This window comes from Phyllobates terribilis, unplaced genomic scaffold (assembly GCF_046119375.1).
Source record: "Phyllobates terribilis strain yellow unplaced genomic scaffold, ASM4611937v1 Scaffold_5__5_contigs__length_657084704, whole genome shotgun sequence".
NCBI lineage: Eukaryota > Metazoa > Chordata > Amphibia > Anura > Dendrobatidae > Phyllobates > Phyllobates terribilis.
The window spans coordinates 437,973,142-437,992,812 of NW_027362765.1; the positions used below are offsets into that span (position 1 = coordinate 437,973,142).

General features: G+C 42.6%; 1 protein-coding gene across 1 annotated transcript in view; it reads left to right on the top strand.

Annotated features, from left to right (window-relative positions):
* Window positions 1–19,671, top strand: part of FBXW4 (F-box and WD repeat domain containing 4) — a 216,438-nt gene that overhangs the window by 64,762 nt on the left and 132,005 nt on the right. Inside the window, exons 4-5 of the mRNA XM_073685282.1 lie at window positions 6,640–6,772; window positions 15,978–16,072. Coding sequence (XP_073541383.1) covers window positions 6,640–6,772; window positions 15,978–16,072 — 228 coding nt within the window. The remainder of the gene's footprint in view (window positions 1–6,639; window positions 6,773–15,977; window positions 16,073–19,671) is intronic.

The following is a 19,671-nucleotide window of genomic DNA, read 5'->3' on the forward strand; positions in this document are numbered from 1 at the left end:
TAGAAAAGTGCTGGAAACACTTTAGCGTTGACTCGGAAACTCTGGATTCTTTTTATATGTGTTGCATGGAGGCTTCATAAAAGTGGAGTTGAGCTGGATTGTCATATTTATTTAGGTATTGATATAAAAAAATCCCAATATAAATATATAGATGAATCTGCCCAGCCAGGTCTTCCAGAGCGCACCTTTCATGGCCACATGCAGTTATAGGGTACATGCAAACTGGAGGGAACAAATCTCGTATGCCAAGTGCAAGGCTGACATTCCCTCAGGTTGCTTATCTGCTATTGTTTGTCATTCCTAGGCTTTGGCATTTTTAGTACTTTTTGATCTCCGGTGCAGCGCCCATTCATCATGGAAGGATACAACTTTTGCCCCAACACGTAGAAATAAGACAATGTAGTTCTTCAAAGGTACAATGTATCTGAAGCCTAAACCTGGGCTGAGGTCATGGCTTTTTGAAGATTCACACTAAAATGTCAGTACGAGCAGAAGAGTGTTAGACGATAATCCTCTTCATAAAAGAGATAAATGGTCTGACTCATCCCACAGCGAGCTCTGCTGCATTGCTCACAGGTGAGTTCAGTGGATAAGCCTGCCGAGGCAGGTGGGGAGCGCAGCTCTGCAGCATCACCTTTTGTGTCTAATGCCAACTGCATCGGAAAATGTTAAGACATCAGCCGGGTGATCCATTTAGCATCCTCAAAGTGATGGGAAGAAGAAGGAAAAAAAAAATGTTTGGAGTGGAATTTTTAATGGAATCCTTACTAAAGTAAGCCTGGACAGGGGCATGTAAAGGAATTATATCAATTATGTTTCCTTTGAGCAACATTTTATAGCTGGAAACATTATAACTAAGATTTCCTTTGATCCCTAATGTATGGTCTAATCGTCTTTTTCCTGTGCTATCACTCGTCTTGACTCATCGGGATGATTGCAGGACTCGGTGCTGGTGCAAAGCACAAATCATCTGCCCTTCGCTGTTGTACTTAACCATATAATCTTCATTTATTTATTTTTTACTACATTTAGTATATTGAGATTTAATTTAGTGGCCCGCATTATCAGTAAAATCAAAGGATTTCAAGTCCAAACTCCTATTCCTAACACCAGGCACAAACATTATAGGACTCATTCAAGGGTTTGACAATGGCCACTAAGATGTAAGTGCATCCAATGCAAGCATACAGACAAGTCCATCAATTAAAGGGGTAGTCCCATAGAGACCGCAATCAGCTGATCTAGCCGGGTCCTGCTTCTTGCCACCTCAGCAGATAGCTGTCTTTGATGGGAATAGCCACTGTCATTCAGGTCTTTATGGCTGCGTATTACAGTACCAGCAAAGTGGATGAGCCCTCTGGAATCTCATGCACACTCTGCTTAGTTTTACTTTACAGATTTGAAGCATCAAAGTGTTTTTCCAAATCCAATCCAACGTTTTTGCAGCATTTTTCACACATTCAAATGATTGAGTGGGAGCGCATAAAAATTGTGCTTCTTTTACATAGCATTTTTCACTGCCAAGACGCTGTTTTTTTTCGTGTGTAGATAAATCTGCTGCAAATGCTCCACGTGTGCACGTAGCCTTAGGCCTCAGTGCTGTTCAAATTTTTTATAAATGGTCTAGATAAGGGAACTGAAGGTAAACAAATCAAATTTGCAGACGATGCAAAGCTAGGAGGGATAGCTAACGCTAGCGAAGACAGAAAGGATTCAGGAGGATCTAGATAAGCTTGAACGATGGGCAGCGACTAATAGAATGGTATTTAACGGAGAAATGCAAGATTCTACTTATGGGCAAGAAAAATAAAAATAGCATCTACAGAATGGGAGGAATAGAACTAAGCAACAGCACTTATGAAAAAGACTTGGGTATACTAATAAATCACAGACTACACATGAGTCAATAGTGTGATGCAGCAGCAAAAAAGGCAAAGACAATTCTGGGATATATTAAAAGAAGCATAGAGTCTAGATCACGTGAAGGAATTATCCCTCTCTACTCCTCCTTGGTCAGACCTCATCTGGAATACTGTGTCCAGTTCTGGGCAACACATTTAAAAAAAAACATTGAAAAACTGGAGCAAGTTTAGAGAAGAGCTACCAGGATGGTGAGCGGACTGCAAACTATGTGCTACGAGGAACGGTTAGAGGATCTGGGAATGTTTACAATAAGGCTAAGAGGAGACTTAATAGCTGTCTCCAAATATCTGAAGGGCTGTCACACTGTAGAGGGATCATCCTTATTCTCATTTGCACATGGAAACACGAGAAGCAATGGAATGAAACTGAAAGGGAGAAGATAAAGATTAGATATTAGAAAAAACTTTTTGACAGTGATGGTGATCAATGAGTGGAACAGGCGGCCATGAGAGGTGGTGAGGTCTCCTTCAATGGAAGTCTTCAAACAGAGGCTGGACAGACATCTGTCTGAGATGGTTTAGTGATTCCTGCATTGAGCAGAGGGTTGGACACGATGACCCTGGAGGTCCCTTCCAACTCTAACATTCTATGATTTTATGAACTCGACAGCAATACGCAGACATATCACCCGACCAATAGCATTTGTGTAACTTGCTGCTGCACAACTATTTTAGAGCTCTTTTGCCTTTGAAAAACCCCAGCTTAATTGTAGACAACTCACAATCGCATGCAACTTGCATTGCCTTCCATTGCAAGTGATTCGCTTGTGATTTGCGACCAGCGACAGAAAATCCTACACACTGGGAAATATTTGGGACTGTGTTGAAGTCTCAATAGGCCACAGGTCGCTATGTGACACTATATGAAATCATAAGATTTCATATAGTGTATGATTTCATATAGTGTTGCATAGCACTCATTGCCCTAGCCTTCAAAGGCGGCCATACAAATAAATGACCATCCTTATGTTACAGAATAGTGACCCCATGCAGAGTGGCCCTTCTTTCTGGCTCATAGATGAGGGTCTTAATTAGTGAACACCATTCTATAATGACCATATGCCATAAGCGGTTATTTGTACAGGGGTTTAAATTTGGATAGATCCCTCTTAAGTCATGCTTTGTGACTTTCCTTATGGTTTTGTCATAGCATGAGATTTCCAACAAGTCAGTTTATCACAATAATGTATAGAGTTGCTGTAACTAGTAAGAGGCAAAGACTAAAGACTACAACAGCGTCGTCACCCAGCAGAAGACCACTCATAATTAAGAGCGTGGAAAAGTGTAGGACTAGTGTTATGTAATTTTTCTATTTTTATATCAATAAATTATGTTTTTAATAATTTTCACAAAGAAATTTAATTTTTGATTTTGGCGGTAGCTGGACAACCCTTTTTTTCTTTTCTTACCCATAGAAGACCACAGAGGCTTGCAGTTTGGGGTCACCAAGGGTAGCAGGTATCCATTTTTGGTTACGGTGGTCAAGTTCCAAATCCGTTCTTTAAAATAAATCTGTCACCAAGTTTTTGTTACCCCATCTGTGAGTACTGATAATGTAGGGGAGTCAGAGACCCTGATTCAAAAAATGTATCACTTACTGGGCTGCTTGCTGCACTTTTGATAAAATCCCTGTTTTATCTGCTGTAGATCTAGCAGTTCTCTGAATGCTGAGATTTGTATAACCCCGCCAACACCTCTGATTGGCAGCTTTCTGTGTACACTGTGCATAGGCAGAAAGCTGCTTATCAGTAGTGGGGTTGGGGTTCATGAATAAGGAGGGCTACCTGACAGCAGATTTACTAGCCTTCTAGTGAATAATCTCCTGCTGATAAAACTGTGATATTATTTAAGTTGTAACAAGCAGCCCAGTAAGTGACACATCGATGGAATCAGGGTCTGTGTCTCTACATTATGCTGCGCTAAGATTAGGTGGCAAAAACCTGGAGGGATTTCCTTTAAGCACTATTGGCATCGGAACTGTTCATTGATATATTCAGAGATCATATTTCTGTGGCTTTGCAGCTACATCCAAATCTCATAATAATCACTGACAAATATTGGATTGGGTCGTGTAGTGCACACTGTCATTGGCAACTTGTTCTGTGTAGTGACGGATGGATCTGAACCCTCTGACCATCTGACAGATGAATCTGGATTGGACAGATTCCCGGTGAACACGGCAGGTAACACTTAGGCGTACACGTCTTACATAGCCAGAAATGGAGCATTGGGCGTCACATTTGTGTGTTCTCCCTGAAAATTTCATACAAAGCTGTGGACATTAACTTTGAGTTCGTCCCGTCTTGGCTGCTAGACTGGTAATGTGTCACAATACTTATCAACCATATGCATATCGTATTTATGGAGCATCCTTATCCGGTTTTGATAAGTGGAGATATCAAAATAGGACCCTCACAAAACGGCCAAGTCAGTTTATGGGTTATGGAGGCATTTTAGCTGTGCTCTATTCACCTAAAATAAGTGTGATCGCTAGCATTACAAATACATAGAATTATGGCCATAGATTGGTGTATGCAAAAATAAGGGTATGTGCACACGTTAAGTATTTGCTGCATAAAACACATGCATGAGTGTTCAGAAATCTCGCTCACTTTGCTGGGCAGTAAAATGCTGCCTCTTTCGTGGCAAAAACCCACAGAAACAAACCCGACGGAAGAACATACCCTAAAACTTCCCTGTGAGCGTTCTTTTCTAAGAACTGAAGCCTGTTAGGATGGACTGCGGGCTGATCAACATAGCAGGACCAGCTTTCTTATGCACACTTGAAATAGCAAAACTGTCTTAACATTTAAAGGGAACCTGTCACGTCAAAAATCACTCTTAACCTGCAGGTGTGGAGTTAATCTGCAGGTTAATAGTATTCTGAACCTGCCCGGCGCCGACACTGAAAGCCCCGCTGCCGGGAGGAAATTAACTTTATTCCTCCTGGTAACGGTTGGGTGGTAGCCATGGGGTGGCGCCGGCGCGGGCTCAGTCACTGCTACGTGTTTAGAGAACAGCGATTTATCTGCACCTCCAGCACTGACTGACAGCAACAAAAGCATTAGGGCCGGCTGTCAGTCAGTGCCGGGGGAGCGATTACTGCCGCCGCTCTTTATACACAGAGCGGTGACTGGACCCGCATCCGCGCCATCCCCTTGACTTGAATGCTACCGAGAGAAATAAAGTTAATTTCCTCCTGGCAGAGGGGCTCTCAGTGCATGCGGTGGGCAGGTTCAGAACGCTATTAACCTGCAGATTAACCCCATATTAGCAGGTTAATAGCGTTTTTTCACGTGACCGGTTCCCCTAAAGTGGTCTTATTTGCTACAGCAAACAATCAGAGCTTGGCTATTATTTCTTAAAGGAGTTTTCCAAACCCGAATGGAAAAAAAACCCCAAAAAACAAATAATATAAAATATTAAAACATTTATACAAGGTGAGATTTATGGTTGCAACTAGTGTGATTTATCTAAACCTAGTAACCAGCATGAGTTATGGAATTATTGAATTAAAAGCTGAGTTCTGATTGGCTGCTACGGGTGGCAAACATTTATGATAAATGAGAACCAGATTATTTTTTGTTTTTTAAACAGTTTTTTTAGAATATAATTAGATTATGTTCTAGACTGTTATAACCTGTGATCTCCTGCTCCTTGTGTGTCTGGATTCAGATATAGGGAGATTCATAGTGTGAGGCCATGTTCACACGTTCAGTATTTGGTCAGTATTATACCTCAGTATTAGGAAGCCTAAACCAGGAGTGGGTGATAAATACAGAAGTGGTGACGTGTTTCTATTATACTTTTCCTCTGATTGTTCCTCACCTGGTTTTGGCTTACAAATACTGAGGTAAAAAACTGACCAAATACTGAATGTGTGCATGTGGCTGAACTGTCTTTCCAGGAGAACTTGGAGCAGAATGTCTGTGTCTGCCTCTCGCTCCTTATCCTTCACGCTCCATAGAATCTCATGAGCACCAACTGTCATCTCCTTTCTCAGTAATGTGAAAATCTGCATTCACTGAAGACAGTGACTTAAAAGGAATCAGTCACCAAGTTTTTGCCTCCTAATCTGAGAGCAACATAATGTAGAGACCTTGATACCAGCGATGAGTCACTTACTCAGCAGCTTGCTGTAGTTTTTACAAAAAAACTGTTTTATCAGCAAGAGATTATCATTAGAGGACCAGTAAACCTACTGTCATTTAGTCCTCCATATTCATGAGCTGTGTGTAACTCCTTCCCCACCACTGATTGGCAGATCAGCTCTGTGCATAGACAGAAAGCTGCCAATCAGTGATGTGGGCGAAGCTATACAGAGCTCAGCGTTCAGACAACTTCTAGATCAGCAGAAGAGAAAACTGCAGCAAGCAGCTCAGTAAGCGACACATCACTGGAATCAAGATCTCCGCCCGTACATCATGGTGCTGTCAGATGGGGTAGAAAAAAAAACCTGGTGACAGATTCCCTTTTAAGAGTGAAAGATCAGTCCAGGAAGAAAAAGAATCCGATTTCTCTGATCAGAATTATTACAAAGCTTTTTTCACATGTACTATTGATTTATATAATAAAAATTGAAATGGCAATTAGCTTTTAAGTTCTTGTTTGCGGTGATTTACACGCAGAGCTCGGGGTATACCTGCAGCACAAGCTCTGCCAGGCACTTCTCTCCTTGGATTCCTTTAATGATTCTCTGACTTGGATCTTCCTGCAGGGATGGAAAGATCGCCCTTCATGATCTTCACAGCACTGCCGGCATCCAGTTCACCGCACACGAGCAAGACGTGAACTGCGTGGATTGTCACGGAGGAATTATAGTCAGCGGCTCCAGGGACAGGACTGCCAGGGTAAGTCCTCTTGAAGCTGTCACTCAATCATTCCCTCTGACCGTCCGTCTCCCAGATGGACGGTGGGCAGGACAGACAGCACCGCAGTGAGGCACATTACTCACGCTGAAAGCTGATTAGCTAAAAAGGGACGTGTAGTGGAAAGCGGCATCTGGACGGGAGCCACGCTCTTCTCAATGCTAGTCCTCTCCTATATTTCATGGAGATTGAGCATCACCATTCTGGTGATTATTTTTAAGGGGCGGTTCGATGCAGTGGCATGTTTAACCTTTTGCTGATGGTAGCAAGAATTTCTAATATGCAATCCTTTTAAATAAAAAATGCAAAAAAATAAAGGTATGTATGCACAGACTTAATTTAACAGTTGCTGAACTGCAGGACACATATGTGATTACTTTATACATCAGGACACATATCTGTGCTGCATGCACTTGGGCATGCCTGTAAGCCCCAGCGATCATGCAGAATACTGGTGGTGCAATCACTGGGGTTTACTTTGATATACAGTGAGTCTGTAAGTGTGACCCAAAGATTATCCAGTGAAAGTTCATATTAGGGCATAAAGTTGTCTTTTTATAATACATGGGTGAAGAATTATGTAAAAAGAATCTGCCAGAAGGTTTTACTATGTAATCTGAGAGCAGCATGATGTAGGGGCAGAAACCCTGATTCCAGAGATGCAACACTTAGTTTACTGGGTGCAGCAGTTGTGATACAATCCCTGTTTTTTTCTGCTACAGATCTAGCAGAGCTCAGAATGCTGAGACCTGTATAACCCCACCCACACCACTGACTGGCAGCTTTCTGTGCGCACTGTATATTGACAAAAAGCTGCTAATCAGTGGTGAGGATGTGGTTGGACCAGGAGGCACGAGACACCTCGTCCTCTAGTGATAATCTCCTGCTGATAAAACACTGATTCTATTTAAACAGCAAAACACAGCCCAGTAAGTGACACATAGCTGGATTCCGGGTCTCTGCCCCTCCATCAAGCTGCTCTCAGATTGCAAAAACCTGTTGACAGATTCTCTTTAAAGGGATTGTATAGGATTAGAATCGTACAAAAAACATGGTTGTTTTCTGCCAAAAAATAGCATGTTACTTGTCCATGGGTTGTGTTGGCTTCATTGAAGTGCATGGGGCTCAGCTGCAATGTCATACACAACCTGCTGACAGGGCTGCTGTAAACCAACTTAACCTCTTTATTGCTCACTCAGATCAGTAATAATAAAAATGTAGAGTATTCCTTGTGCCAGTTCTGTTATTCCTTTTGAAAGTGTATGAGTCCAGCGATCCGGCGTATGGGACTTCCGAACCCCGAGAGCCAGAGACTGTTTTACATATAGTGGAGGTGCACATCCTCAACCTCTGATCCATTCATTATCTATAGGACTGTAGGATAACGTAGAGTACAGCAGTCCCATTGACAATGAATAGAGTGAGGCCGAGCATGTGCATATCTGCTCCATTCATTGTCTATAGGACTGTGGGATAACGCTGAGTACAGAAGTCGCATTGAGAATGAATAGAGTGGAGGCCGAGCATGTGCATCTCTGCCATATTGTCTATAGGACTAAGGGATAAAGCTGAGTACAGCAGTCGCATTGAAAATGAATAGATTGGAGGCCGAGCATGTGCATCTCTGATCCATTCTTTGTCTATAGGACTAAGGGATAAAGCTGAATGCAGCAGTCCCATTGACAATGAATAGAGTAGAGGCCGAGCATGTGCATCTGTGCTCCATTCATTGTCTATAGGACTGTGGGATAACGCTGAGTACAGAAGTCCTATTGAGAATGAATAGAGTGGAGGCCAAGCATGTGCATCTCTGATATATTGTCTATAGGACTAAGGGATAAAGCTGAATACAGCAGTCCCATTGACCATGAATGGAGTGGAGGCCGAGCATGTGCATCTCTGCTATATTGTCTATAGGACTAAGGGATAAAGCTGAATACAGCAGTCCCATTGACAATGAATAGAGTGGAGGCCGAGCATGTGCATCTCTGCTATATTGTCTATAGGACTAAGGGATAAAGCTGAATACAGCAGTCCCATTGACAATGAATAGAGTGGAGGCCGAGCATGTGCATCTCTGCTATATTGTCTATAGGACTAAGGGATAAAGCTGAATACAGCAGTCCCATTGACAATGAATAGAGTGGAGGCCGAGCATGTGCATCTCTGCTATATTGTCTATAGGACTAAGGGATAAAGCTGAATACAGCAGTCCCATTGACAATGAATAGAGTAGAGGCCGAGCATGTGCATCTCTGATCCATTCATGGTCTATAGAACTAAGGGATAAAGCTGAATACAGCAGTCCCATTGACAATGAATAGAGTGGAGGTCGAGCATGTGCATCTCTGCTCAATTCAAGTGCCCTCTTCTCGTTTTTCAGGAGCCCCAATCTAGCTTGCTGGGGGTGTAATCACTGTGGAAAGGGGATAGCTAGTGCTGAATTTATGTGAACTACTATACTGGCCTGACTTAAGAATTTAATGTCCCTCCTACATGTGCCGATTCAGGCCGTTAAATGACTGTCAGTTGGAGAAATGCAAGCAGTCATTTACCGGCTTGTTTAGACCGGCCGATGGACATTTAATGCCCACAGGACAATCGTTAATACAATCTTTCCATGTGCATAGAATATTATGTTCTCGGCAGCATACAGGACGATGTGCTGCCGATAATTGTTTTTATCAAGTTGTAATTGCAACCAGACAACGGGCGTTTTGCATGTTCATTAGACTGCTGCCGTCCTGTTAGACAGACTGATAGTCAGGAATGAGCGTTCCTAGGAGCACTTGCTCGTCGATCGTTGGCTCTTCTAAATAGGCCATAACAGACCACTAGTTGCAAAATTATTGGAATTTTTCATTGTTTTTAAAAACAATCTGTTTCTTGAAAAGGGCAAAAGGTATTGTGAAGATGAGCCGTCCTGCACTGTTCCAACAGACACTAGTCTCGGACAGATCTTCTATTTTCCCTCCTCCCTCCCCGAGCTGGAGAACTCTATAAAACACTTCCAGGCGGTGTCTGCCGGGAATAATCTGACATTGCAGTTAAAACACTCAAACTGGTTTCTCCAGAGCAATGTCATGCAGAAATCTTGTTTCCAGCTGGTTGTACTACTGTTACTCACCTGGGAATTGGGACTGTTTGATCTAAGCGTGCACCTTGAAAGGGTTAATGAGCATTTCTGAAGGCTGAGCCCTACTTAAACTAGTCTGCGTTCAGAAAGTTTTATTTACATTTCACAAGTTTTTACATTTATTTTAGTTTATTAGGTTTACAGCACAGCATCACTATTTCACTGCCATTTAGGTAGAAATCACTGGTAAAAGTGGAGCTGGTGCCTGTAGTGGTCGTCCTTGCCCTCAGCCAGCAATGAAGAGGACTTAGTTTACACTGGTTAAGAGAAATAATTTGCCCAAACCTGAAGAAGGCATACATGACATACAGTGCTGCTTACCATTGTTGGCACTCCTTCATTTTTTCATAGGCTGTACAATATCTTCAGAAATAAATGGTAATGTACCAAAGTTATATCCTCAGGATTTTTTAATTAGTAGTCCAAAGTAATACAACAATAAAACATTGTTTTTCAATTTCCATGTTGCAGTTTCAAAGAAGAAACAGAATAAACAGCATGTGCAGCAATAAAGGCACCCCTAATTAATACTTGGTTGCCCCCCTAATTAATACTTGGTTGCACACCCTTTGGCATTGCTGACAGCCTCCAAATGTTTCTTGTAGCCATCTATAAGCTTCTTGCACTTCTCAGCTGGAATTTTCTCCCACTCTTCCTTTGCAGTTTGTTCAAGCTCTTGAATGTTTGCAGGGTTCTTTTTCCCAATGGCAGATTTCAGCTCACCCCAAGGATTTTCAATGGGATCGAGGTCAGGACTCATTGCTGGCCATTTTAAAACAGTCCATTTTTTCTTTTTCAACCATTCCTGTGTACTTTTGGATGTGTGCTTTGGGTCGTTGTCTTGCTGGTGGACCCATGATCTTAAACTCAAACCAAGTTTTCTTACACTGGGTAGGACATTTTGCTCTAAAATCTCTTGATAATTCTCTGATTTCATGATTCCTGTGATACGGTCAAGGCTTCCAGTACGAGACACAGCAAAGCAACCCCACAGCATTATGGATTCTCCACCATGCTTAACTATTGTGAAGGTGTTCTTTTCCTTATAAGGTTCATTGTGCCATCTGTAAACAAACTGCTGCTTTGCATTGACAAATTACCTCTATTTTTGTTTCATCTGTCCACAGAACATTTTCCCAGAAGGATTGTGGTTTGTCAAGGTACTCTTTGGCAAAGATAAGTCTTTTCTTTTTATGTCTTCAGCAATGGTTTCTTCCTTGGCCTTTGCCCATAAAGCTCTGCTTGGTTTAGTGTGCGGCGTATGGTACTTGTTGAAACCATGATCCAGACTGTTCCAGGCTGGCCTTCAAGTCTTTGGATGTTTGACGTGGTGTTTTTTCCACCATTCGCACCAACCTTTGAAGACATCTCTTGTCAATTTTCCTTTTTCCCCCACGTCCATGGAGGTTCTTGACGTTTCCATGCTTGGCAAACTTCTTAATAACATTGTGCACTGTTGAAACTGGGCTACCAAGGCCTTTGGAGATGGCCTTATACCCTTTGGACGTCTTGTGTTTGCTAATAATAGCAGTTCTGATGTTCTCAGACAACTCCTTTGTCTTCACCATTGTGACAAAGGAACAGGGCCTACCATGTGGCTTTTTAAAACACTAAAGTCATCATTCATTGGCGAATTCATGTCACATGGGCACCGACAATTAATCACAGGTGAATCTCTTTTGTGATTTACCACAGGCGAGTCAAAATGTGTTTCCATACTAAATTAATGTAAGGCTGAGTTCACACGATGCGTTTTTAATGCGTTTCCGCGTCGTTTTTGCAGCTGCGTAAACGCCGCAAAAAAGCATTAAAAACGCATGGTAGAAGGGCAGCAATGTTCCCCAATTGAAATCCGCATGTGCTGTGCCAATGATGCGGATTTTTCCGCAGCGTAAACGCTGCACTCAAAAATCCGCAGCATGTCAATTAATTTTGCGTAAACGCGGCGTTTTCGCCGCCATTGACTTGCATTAGAACGCGCCAATTCCGCAAGACTGCATCTGTACTTGCGTTATTGGCGCGTTCTAATGTGCGGATGGTACCCGAGTGTGGAGAAGATGAGACTCTCCTCCACACCCAGGTACCATTTAAAAAGCTGTAAAACAAGAATAAAATAAAAAATAAAGATATATTCACCTTCTGACGGCCCCCGGTCTCCTTCCCTCTGCTCGCGTGCAAGACTGAAGGACCTGCGGTGACGTCACAGTCATGTGACCGCAGGCCCTTCAGCGCAGTGTCTCGCGATATCCCGGCAGCCAGGAACAAGCCAGGAACGAACGCGACAGCACACGCCGGGCCATCAGAGGGTAAGTATAGCTTTATTTTTTTATTTTTTACCATTCTCTCTGGTCACACTATATAAATCCATGCCGGTTGCATGGATTTATATAGTGTGACCTAGTTGTCAAGCACTTTCCAAGTGATGCTAAAATTGCCTGGAAAGCGCTTGTCTATCCGCATGCCGAAACGCATGTGAATCCGCAGGAAAAATGCATGTACAATCCGCATGCATTTTTTCTGCCAGGGAGATGCAGAAATTTTCTGCTTCATTTCTGCATCGTGTGCACATACCCTAAAGGGTGCCAATACCAGTGACAAAGCAAGCTTTACTCTTTTCTATTTTTCCCTCCCTTTGTTTTTGTTTTAAATTTATTATTTATCATTTGCTCTTTTGTATGTAACAAGAGTGCTCTATACAAAAAAACTGGTTTACTTGATTCATATTTTTCAGGCGATATTCCACATTATGTACTTAAACTTCATGGGTGCCAATAACTATGAGCAGAACTATAGTGCCCTGCATGGAAACTGTCTTGGAAGAAAGTTAATGGGGGTTGTCTCTTATGTAGATACTGATGACCTATCCTATCCTGTTGGTGTAGGTCCAATAGAAGGTGCAGATGTTTGCAGCGATGCCGGTGGCAGCTGGATGTGAGGAGTTTATGGAGCCATATACTGTGTAGTGGCCATTCTCCAATACTGTGGTGCTGATCGGCATTACTTAGGATCGACCAGTATACCGTGTATGACGTTGTGCTGTATCGGCTTCGCACACTGTTTGCATTCGGCCATCACTACAAACAGCTGATGGGTGGGGGTGTCAGATGTCCACCAGTCTGATATTGATGACCTATTCTTCGAATAGGCCATCAATATCCAAGGAGTGGAGAGCTCCTGTAAATTTCATTGTGTTTTCAGTACTGGCCACATTCTTCCTTTGCAGCTGGTCTGAACCATTTTGTGTATACAGCTTCTATGTAGACCCATGTGTCACCATAGTTACAAACTATTAAAAAGCATGTGTGATGATTTCTGCAGTTTATCTTAGGGTCCTTTCACACTGCGTTCTTCTCCATGGTGAATGGTCCCGTCAGGGCTTGCTACCGAACCGAGTGTCTGCCGCCTCCAGTAGGCTTATACTCCCGAAAATTATGTATGACTGAGCAGACAATGACTCGATCAGCACCATTATAGTCAATTGCCCCGTCAGCACGTATGCCTTAATCCTGTTTTGTAGGGGGTTCAGACTTAAGTCTCGATGGGACAAAGTGCAGTGTGAAAGCTCCTTACTCTGTTCCATTTAATCCCTATGCTAAAAGCAGGTTCGCAAGAAGAGGCGCAGATGGTGCGAAACGCAGTGGATTTTCCGCATGCGTGTTCGTTTTTATGATGCCAGCAAAATGCATGATATATCCGCAGTGTAAACGGACAGGAGCTCCGGGTTTGAGATCCGTTCCGGTTATAAGTGCAAGTTGCCAAGCAAAGGATGAAATGTGGGCCTTCCCGCATCTTTCCCAATGATATCTGCAGTGGGTATCACCGAGGGGGCCCACACTACCGGGAAATGCGTTCTGCGGTAACGTAGCCTAAAGGCCAGTAACTTACCTGTAATGAGGTTAACCATAGAGATTGATGATCACCTTCCGTTTCCTTGTGTTGATCTAAATAGCAAAGATTTTCATTAACACGATTAATATGAGTGCTCACCCCACCAACAACCCCCCACAATATCCAGTTGACTCTTTTCATGACTTCACAATGACTATTTGGCCGTCACCGGTTGCAATATATTTCCATGGTCCATTTCTCCATGAAGCAATGGTTGGGTTGCAGCAGAGGAATCACAAGCTGATGGGAGCACTAAATGCAGAATGTGTGGCTGGGACGGACGGAGGGCTCCTCCACTGGAGTGTTGATTACCGCTAAGCCCGGAGAAGCTGCTAATGTACATTCCTGACTGATAGGCCACAGATAGGCTGCTCCCAGCAATATTTTTAACCTGTTGAAGATAGGGAAGCTTAGGCTAGTTAAGCTTGCCACCTTCATTCAGTTACTCCTGGTGTGATAGTAAATTCCTGTTGACATGACTAAAACACAATCCCCTTTGTGGTCAACAAACACGTGCGCGAAAAGAATTCTGAAGATTTGGGGATCTTCTGTGCATAAAGAAGGAGCTTAGGCATAAAAACCCAAACATCCATCAGAGAAGATCTTCTGCTTACAGGGAAAGCCATCTCCAGCGATGGGCTGAGAAGCATGGAGCGTAGTCAATCTTAGGTCGCTTTCAGTCTTTTTATAATTGTATATGTAGAAGATGTCACACTAGATGTAAGATGCACATGTGTGACATGGCTGTAGCGGGAGAGTCTTCTCTGTGTATTACACAGATATTGGGGCTTCTATGTAGAGGATTAATACCAAGAAGGATAAGACCTGAGCAGTCTTTGTAATGATATGAAGAAAACCTATAAAGATATAGGAGCACTAGCTGAGGGTAATTCTTTATTAAACAATTATCAAGAAAAAGCTAAAAATATATAAAAGGAGAATGTCAGACATGCACATATGGGGCCCCCAAATTCTGAGCTAAATGTTACTCACAAGGGTATATCCAAATATATAATTAATGCAATAATCTAATCAGTGGTTCATATCAGAAGATACGGAACAATGTAATGGGTATTCGTTTCTATGTAGGATATCTATTCCACCATATTCTGTCATCCTCATAATAATAATCAATGCAGATATGGATAAGTGTCACTCAATCAAGAAAATGTCACGCTAGGTATGGGGAGAACGACGGGAAAAGGGGAGGGAGCCCTACAACAAGGGAAAGGGTGAGTGGAGACCGCTAAGCAAATCTAACGACAAACCCTGACTCCCCTATAGACCCTAAATAGGTTCTGCACCTATCGCCAAGCAGGAAACATGGCCCTTGCTGACCCTAAGGCTAGGCCCTAGGTAGGGCGCGGGAGGGTTGAGCACTGAGTCAGCCCCTCTACAAACTAAGGTTCACACAGGGGAAACAAACAGGGGACACAGCAAGGAAGTGCTGATTAATAGCAGAAAGGTGAGGATACCTCAGGGTCCTAAAGGGAAAGGTATAATCCCCAAGCAAGGTGAGGATACCTCAGGGTCCTAAAGGGAAAGGTATAATCCCCAAGCAATGTGAGGATACCTCAGGGTCCTTAAAGGAAAGGTATAATCCCCAAGCAAGGTGAGGATACCTCAGGGTCCTAAAGGAAAAGGTATAATCCCCAAGCAAGGTGAGGATACCTCAGGGTCCTAAAGGGAAAGGTATAATCTCCAAGCAAGGTGAGGATACCTCAGGGTCCTAAAAGGAAAGGTATAATCCCCAAGCAAGATGAGGATACCTCAGGGTCCTAAAGGGAAAGGTATAATCCCCAAGCAAGGTGAGGATACCTCAGGGTCCTAAAGGGAAAGGTATAATCCCCAAGCAAGGTGAGGATTACCGTTGGGTCCTAAAGAGAGAAGAATCATAAAAAGATCAGGGAGATGTTTGTAAGGCCAAATGCAGCGACATTCTACAGCCAGACACCGTATGACACACCCGTGACAGAGAATGAGAAGAATAAATAAGAAAAAAAATCAATGAAAAAATGTGCAGCATATACAGGGATGTAAACCTGAATGTAATGCAGTAAGAGAGTATCCAGGGCATGTAGTAGTTGAAAAGTAATAATTGCTGTGTAATGATATGTTTTTTGCATCATACTATTAATTTTCTACCTTCTGCAAACCTTTCAGGTGTGGTCTCTTTCCTCCAGCGCAGACGGACGATGGCTGCACACCATTCAGACAGAAGACAGAGTTTGGTCAGTTGCCATAAACCCTGTTTTGAGGTAACGGAAGTACTCGGTGCTTTAGTATTTCATTAATCTTTACCTTTATTGTTGGATCTATCCCATTGCTAGAATGCTGCACGAGGGTTTGTTCACATGTTACGTTTTGGCCGCATGTTTTTGTTGCAGGGGAAAAAACCGGAGTCTTACCACCAAAGTGAATGAGATTTCTATAATTTTTCCTTGCAGATTTGAACCTTCAAAGCGTTTTTTTGTTCTTTTTTATCTACAATTCTTTCAGCTGTTTTCACTGATTCAAATGAATGGGGGAAAAAAATGCATGAAAAACGTGAATATTTTACTCAGCATTTTTTCTGCCAACACTCGAGTATTTGCAGCAGATTTTTCTGCTACAAAAACCAAATGTATGGACATACCCTGAAGGAAGAAACATTTCCTACAAGTACGCATAAGTATCACCTGTAGTTTAACCCCGCAATCAATACTATGTAAAAAGTCCCGCTTGTCCACATTTAACACTGCTGGGATGTTTCTGGATGATTTTGTACAGTCTGTGGCTTTACAGCTGAGCTACTGAAGAGGCGGTGACTCCCCATGGGCAAGGTAGACACGGATTGTTGCCATCCCAAAGTGCACAGTCGTACCCAATCATACCCTTTGTCAGGCATTATGGGATACATGGAGACCCGGTTAGAAAGAGTTAGCATTCCCATTGCTAAGATGTTGTAGTCCTTGTAGTACTTTCCCCTGTAGTAGACCAGTGCGTGCATGAAGTTGTGTCTCCTGTGGTGGTGATTAGTGATGAGCGCAAGTGCTCGTTACTCGAGTATCGCGGGTGCTCGAGTGACATGTTTGCATCCCCCACCTGCATGTTTCGCGGTTCTTAAACACAGGCAATTCTCACATGTTTTGTGGCTATCTACCAGCCATGAAACATGCGGCCGTGGGGAATCGAACAAGTCACTTGAGCACCCACGATACTCCGTGCATGCCCGAACACTCTCGGCAAACTCGAGTAACTAGCACTTGCGCACATCACTTGTGGTAATGCAAAGCTGTATGCAGGGCTGTGGAGTCTGTAAGCCATAACTCCCACTCCGACTCCTCAATTTCCATGACACTGACTCCATGACTTGGACTCTCTCATACATGGCTCATGTTTAAGTGATTATATATTTTAGGAGTTGGTCCTTTTTATACCGACTCCGACTCCACCAAAATGGGCTCCGTCTCCACAGCCCTGGCTGTATGTCCACCACATAAAAATGACTGTAAAGGCACAGGGGACACTGACTTTAGTGGCACTTTGTGCTGTCAATAATTTTTGTCTTTTTTTTTTTTTTACACATTTTTAGAGCAAAAATTCACTCTTTCTACTAAAAATGTCACAGTAAATTTGCACAGGAATTTGGTAACTTGATAATGAACATAAAAAAACCCACAGGAGAACACATAAAGTGAACTTAAAAAATGTAAAAGAAGAATTTGGCGCAAAATAAAAAACAAGATGCAAACATCAAAAAAGGCTCAAATCAATAATCAATTGGCCATTTTTTTTTGTCCTTTTCTTCAATTTTCCTCTGATACACACACACACACACACACACACACACACACACACACACACACACACACACACACACACACACACACCCCCCCCTTCCCAAAAAAAAGTGAATCCAGCACATTATGGAAAAAAAGATGCACATTTTTTTATTTTTTTTTACTTATTGGATTAACTGAACATGAAAAAGAAATTCTAGCTTTCAGGTCTGGATGTACTAAAAGAAAACCAAAATGTATCTAATTGTGAATGGGGAAAAATTACTTTCTTTAAGTGGTTAAAATAAACTCCTATGTTGCCCAAAAATGATAGCTTAAAAAATAATTTTTCTTGCGAATAGCAAGACTTCACGCTGGCATGCGAGAAATTGAAGAAAAGCCCAAACCATTGCCCTTGGAGCCAGTTCTGCTGTACTTTCCTTGGGTAGATGGGGTAGCGGTGTACAGTCCCATCAACTCTCTGAGAGCCGATCAGATGACGTATACTTAGGTTTTATTGGAAATTTATGGATCGAAAATGTAACGGTGAAGTTTTCCCTCTTCAGCTTATTGGTAAAGTGAATAAATGAAAGACAATATGTGCTACTCTGTATATTTTTACCATAGCAGAAACCCCTCGGGTCCTCCTCCAGGTCCATGTTAGACACTGCCGCTCGGGCTTTGTTATATAGTAACGTGCCACAGCAGTGTGACAGATCGGCGCCGAGTTGCTCCGAGGCCTGCGTTTTGTCAGGTTTTCAAATGATAGATCAAGTTTTAATCTGTAATAGAAGTTGGATAGACTACGGGTCTTCAGCTTGGTTTTTATATTGCCTCTTTTAGCCCAGATTACTCAGATGCTGTTATTTTATGGAATTTACGATTTATTTCTTCTCCAGACTAATGGGATTGAAAAGTTCATGGAAAAGTAATTTTCTGTCTTCGCACACCAACTTTTCCAAAACTCTTTTTTTTTTTTTTTTTTTTAATTCTAGTATTCCCCAAACAATGTCACGAAAGAAATAATGTAATATATTTTCGGCATGTGAATCTTCTTTGAAATCACAATCGGAGCATGGGAGAAGCATCATGCAAAGATGTGGACAGATTTCTATACAGAGCTCTGTCTTATAAGTGCAGAAGTGCACACTATGGTTCTTTCTAGGCTTCTGGCCATTGTCTGGATGGGGGTCACAAAATATGGGGCACTTGTCATATGATAGGTTAGTTCAGTCTTTTTGCTCCAAAAACACAGTAAACACTCCTGAGTGTTGTGCAGCCCAGTATGGATCTTACGAGGAGTCCTCCACTAAACATCTTCAGCTTCTGGACGGTGAACATTAAAGAAAAGCACCAGCATTACAAATACTGTAGAGATGAACGAATGGATTTGCAGGACCCTTGTTCGGCGACCACATCAGGACAGGAGATCTGTGAACCGCGAACTGTATGCCGGCATCTCTTCCAATTAGGAGGCCTGGTACGACGTCATGTGTGTTTCGCTGCAACGATGACGTCGCACCGAGCAGGAGTCTTGAGAGTTTCTATGTATGGAGTGACTGGGGATATCAAACAAATCGTTCGGCTGATGGATGTCTATTGTGCTGGAGCCTTAAGAGTCTTCGTAGAAATGTGCGGCCAGAGGGCATTGTATGCTTCTTCGAAAGTAGAAGACTATGACCCCAATTCAACAAGACTGGTGGTTTTCATGGCAGCTTTGATGAGGGAGCGTGTTGGAGTCAGATGCTCCTGATTTGAGAAGCATATGAAAAATGAAGTGCGCCTTAATGTGCATCTTGGCACAAATCTTACTCCAGTTGGAGACTGGAGTAAGATTTGTAGCGTAGCGAACACCACCGCTCCTCATGAATTTGATGAGTGGTCGTTGCCATACTCCCCTTTCTATCCAAGCTTTGCCCACTTTGTCGGAACTGGGCAGAAAATGGTGTGAGAACGCCTAAGGTACAATATTTTAATGCAGCGTAGCGTGGCATTGCACCAAAAATTTGTGACTCTTCAAAGCTTTTTACAACAGAATTCTGGGGTAAACGTTTTGATAAATAAGGCCCCTTGTTCTTTATATTTGCCTTCATTAC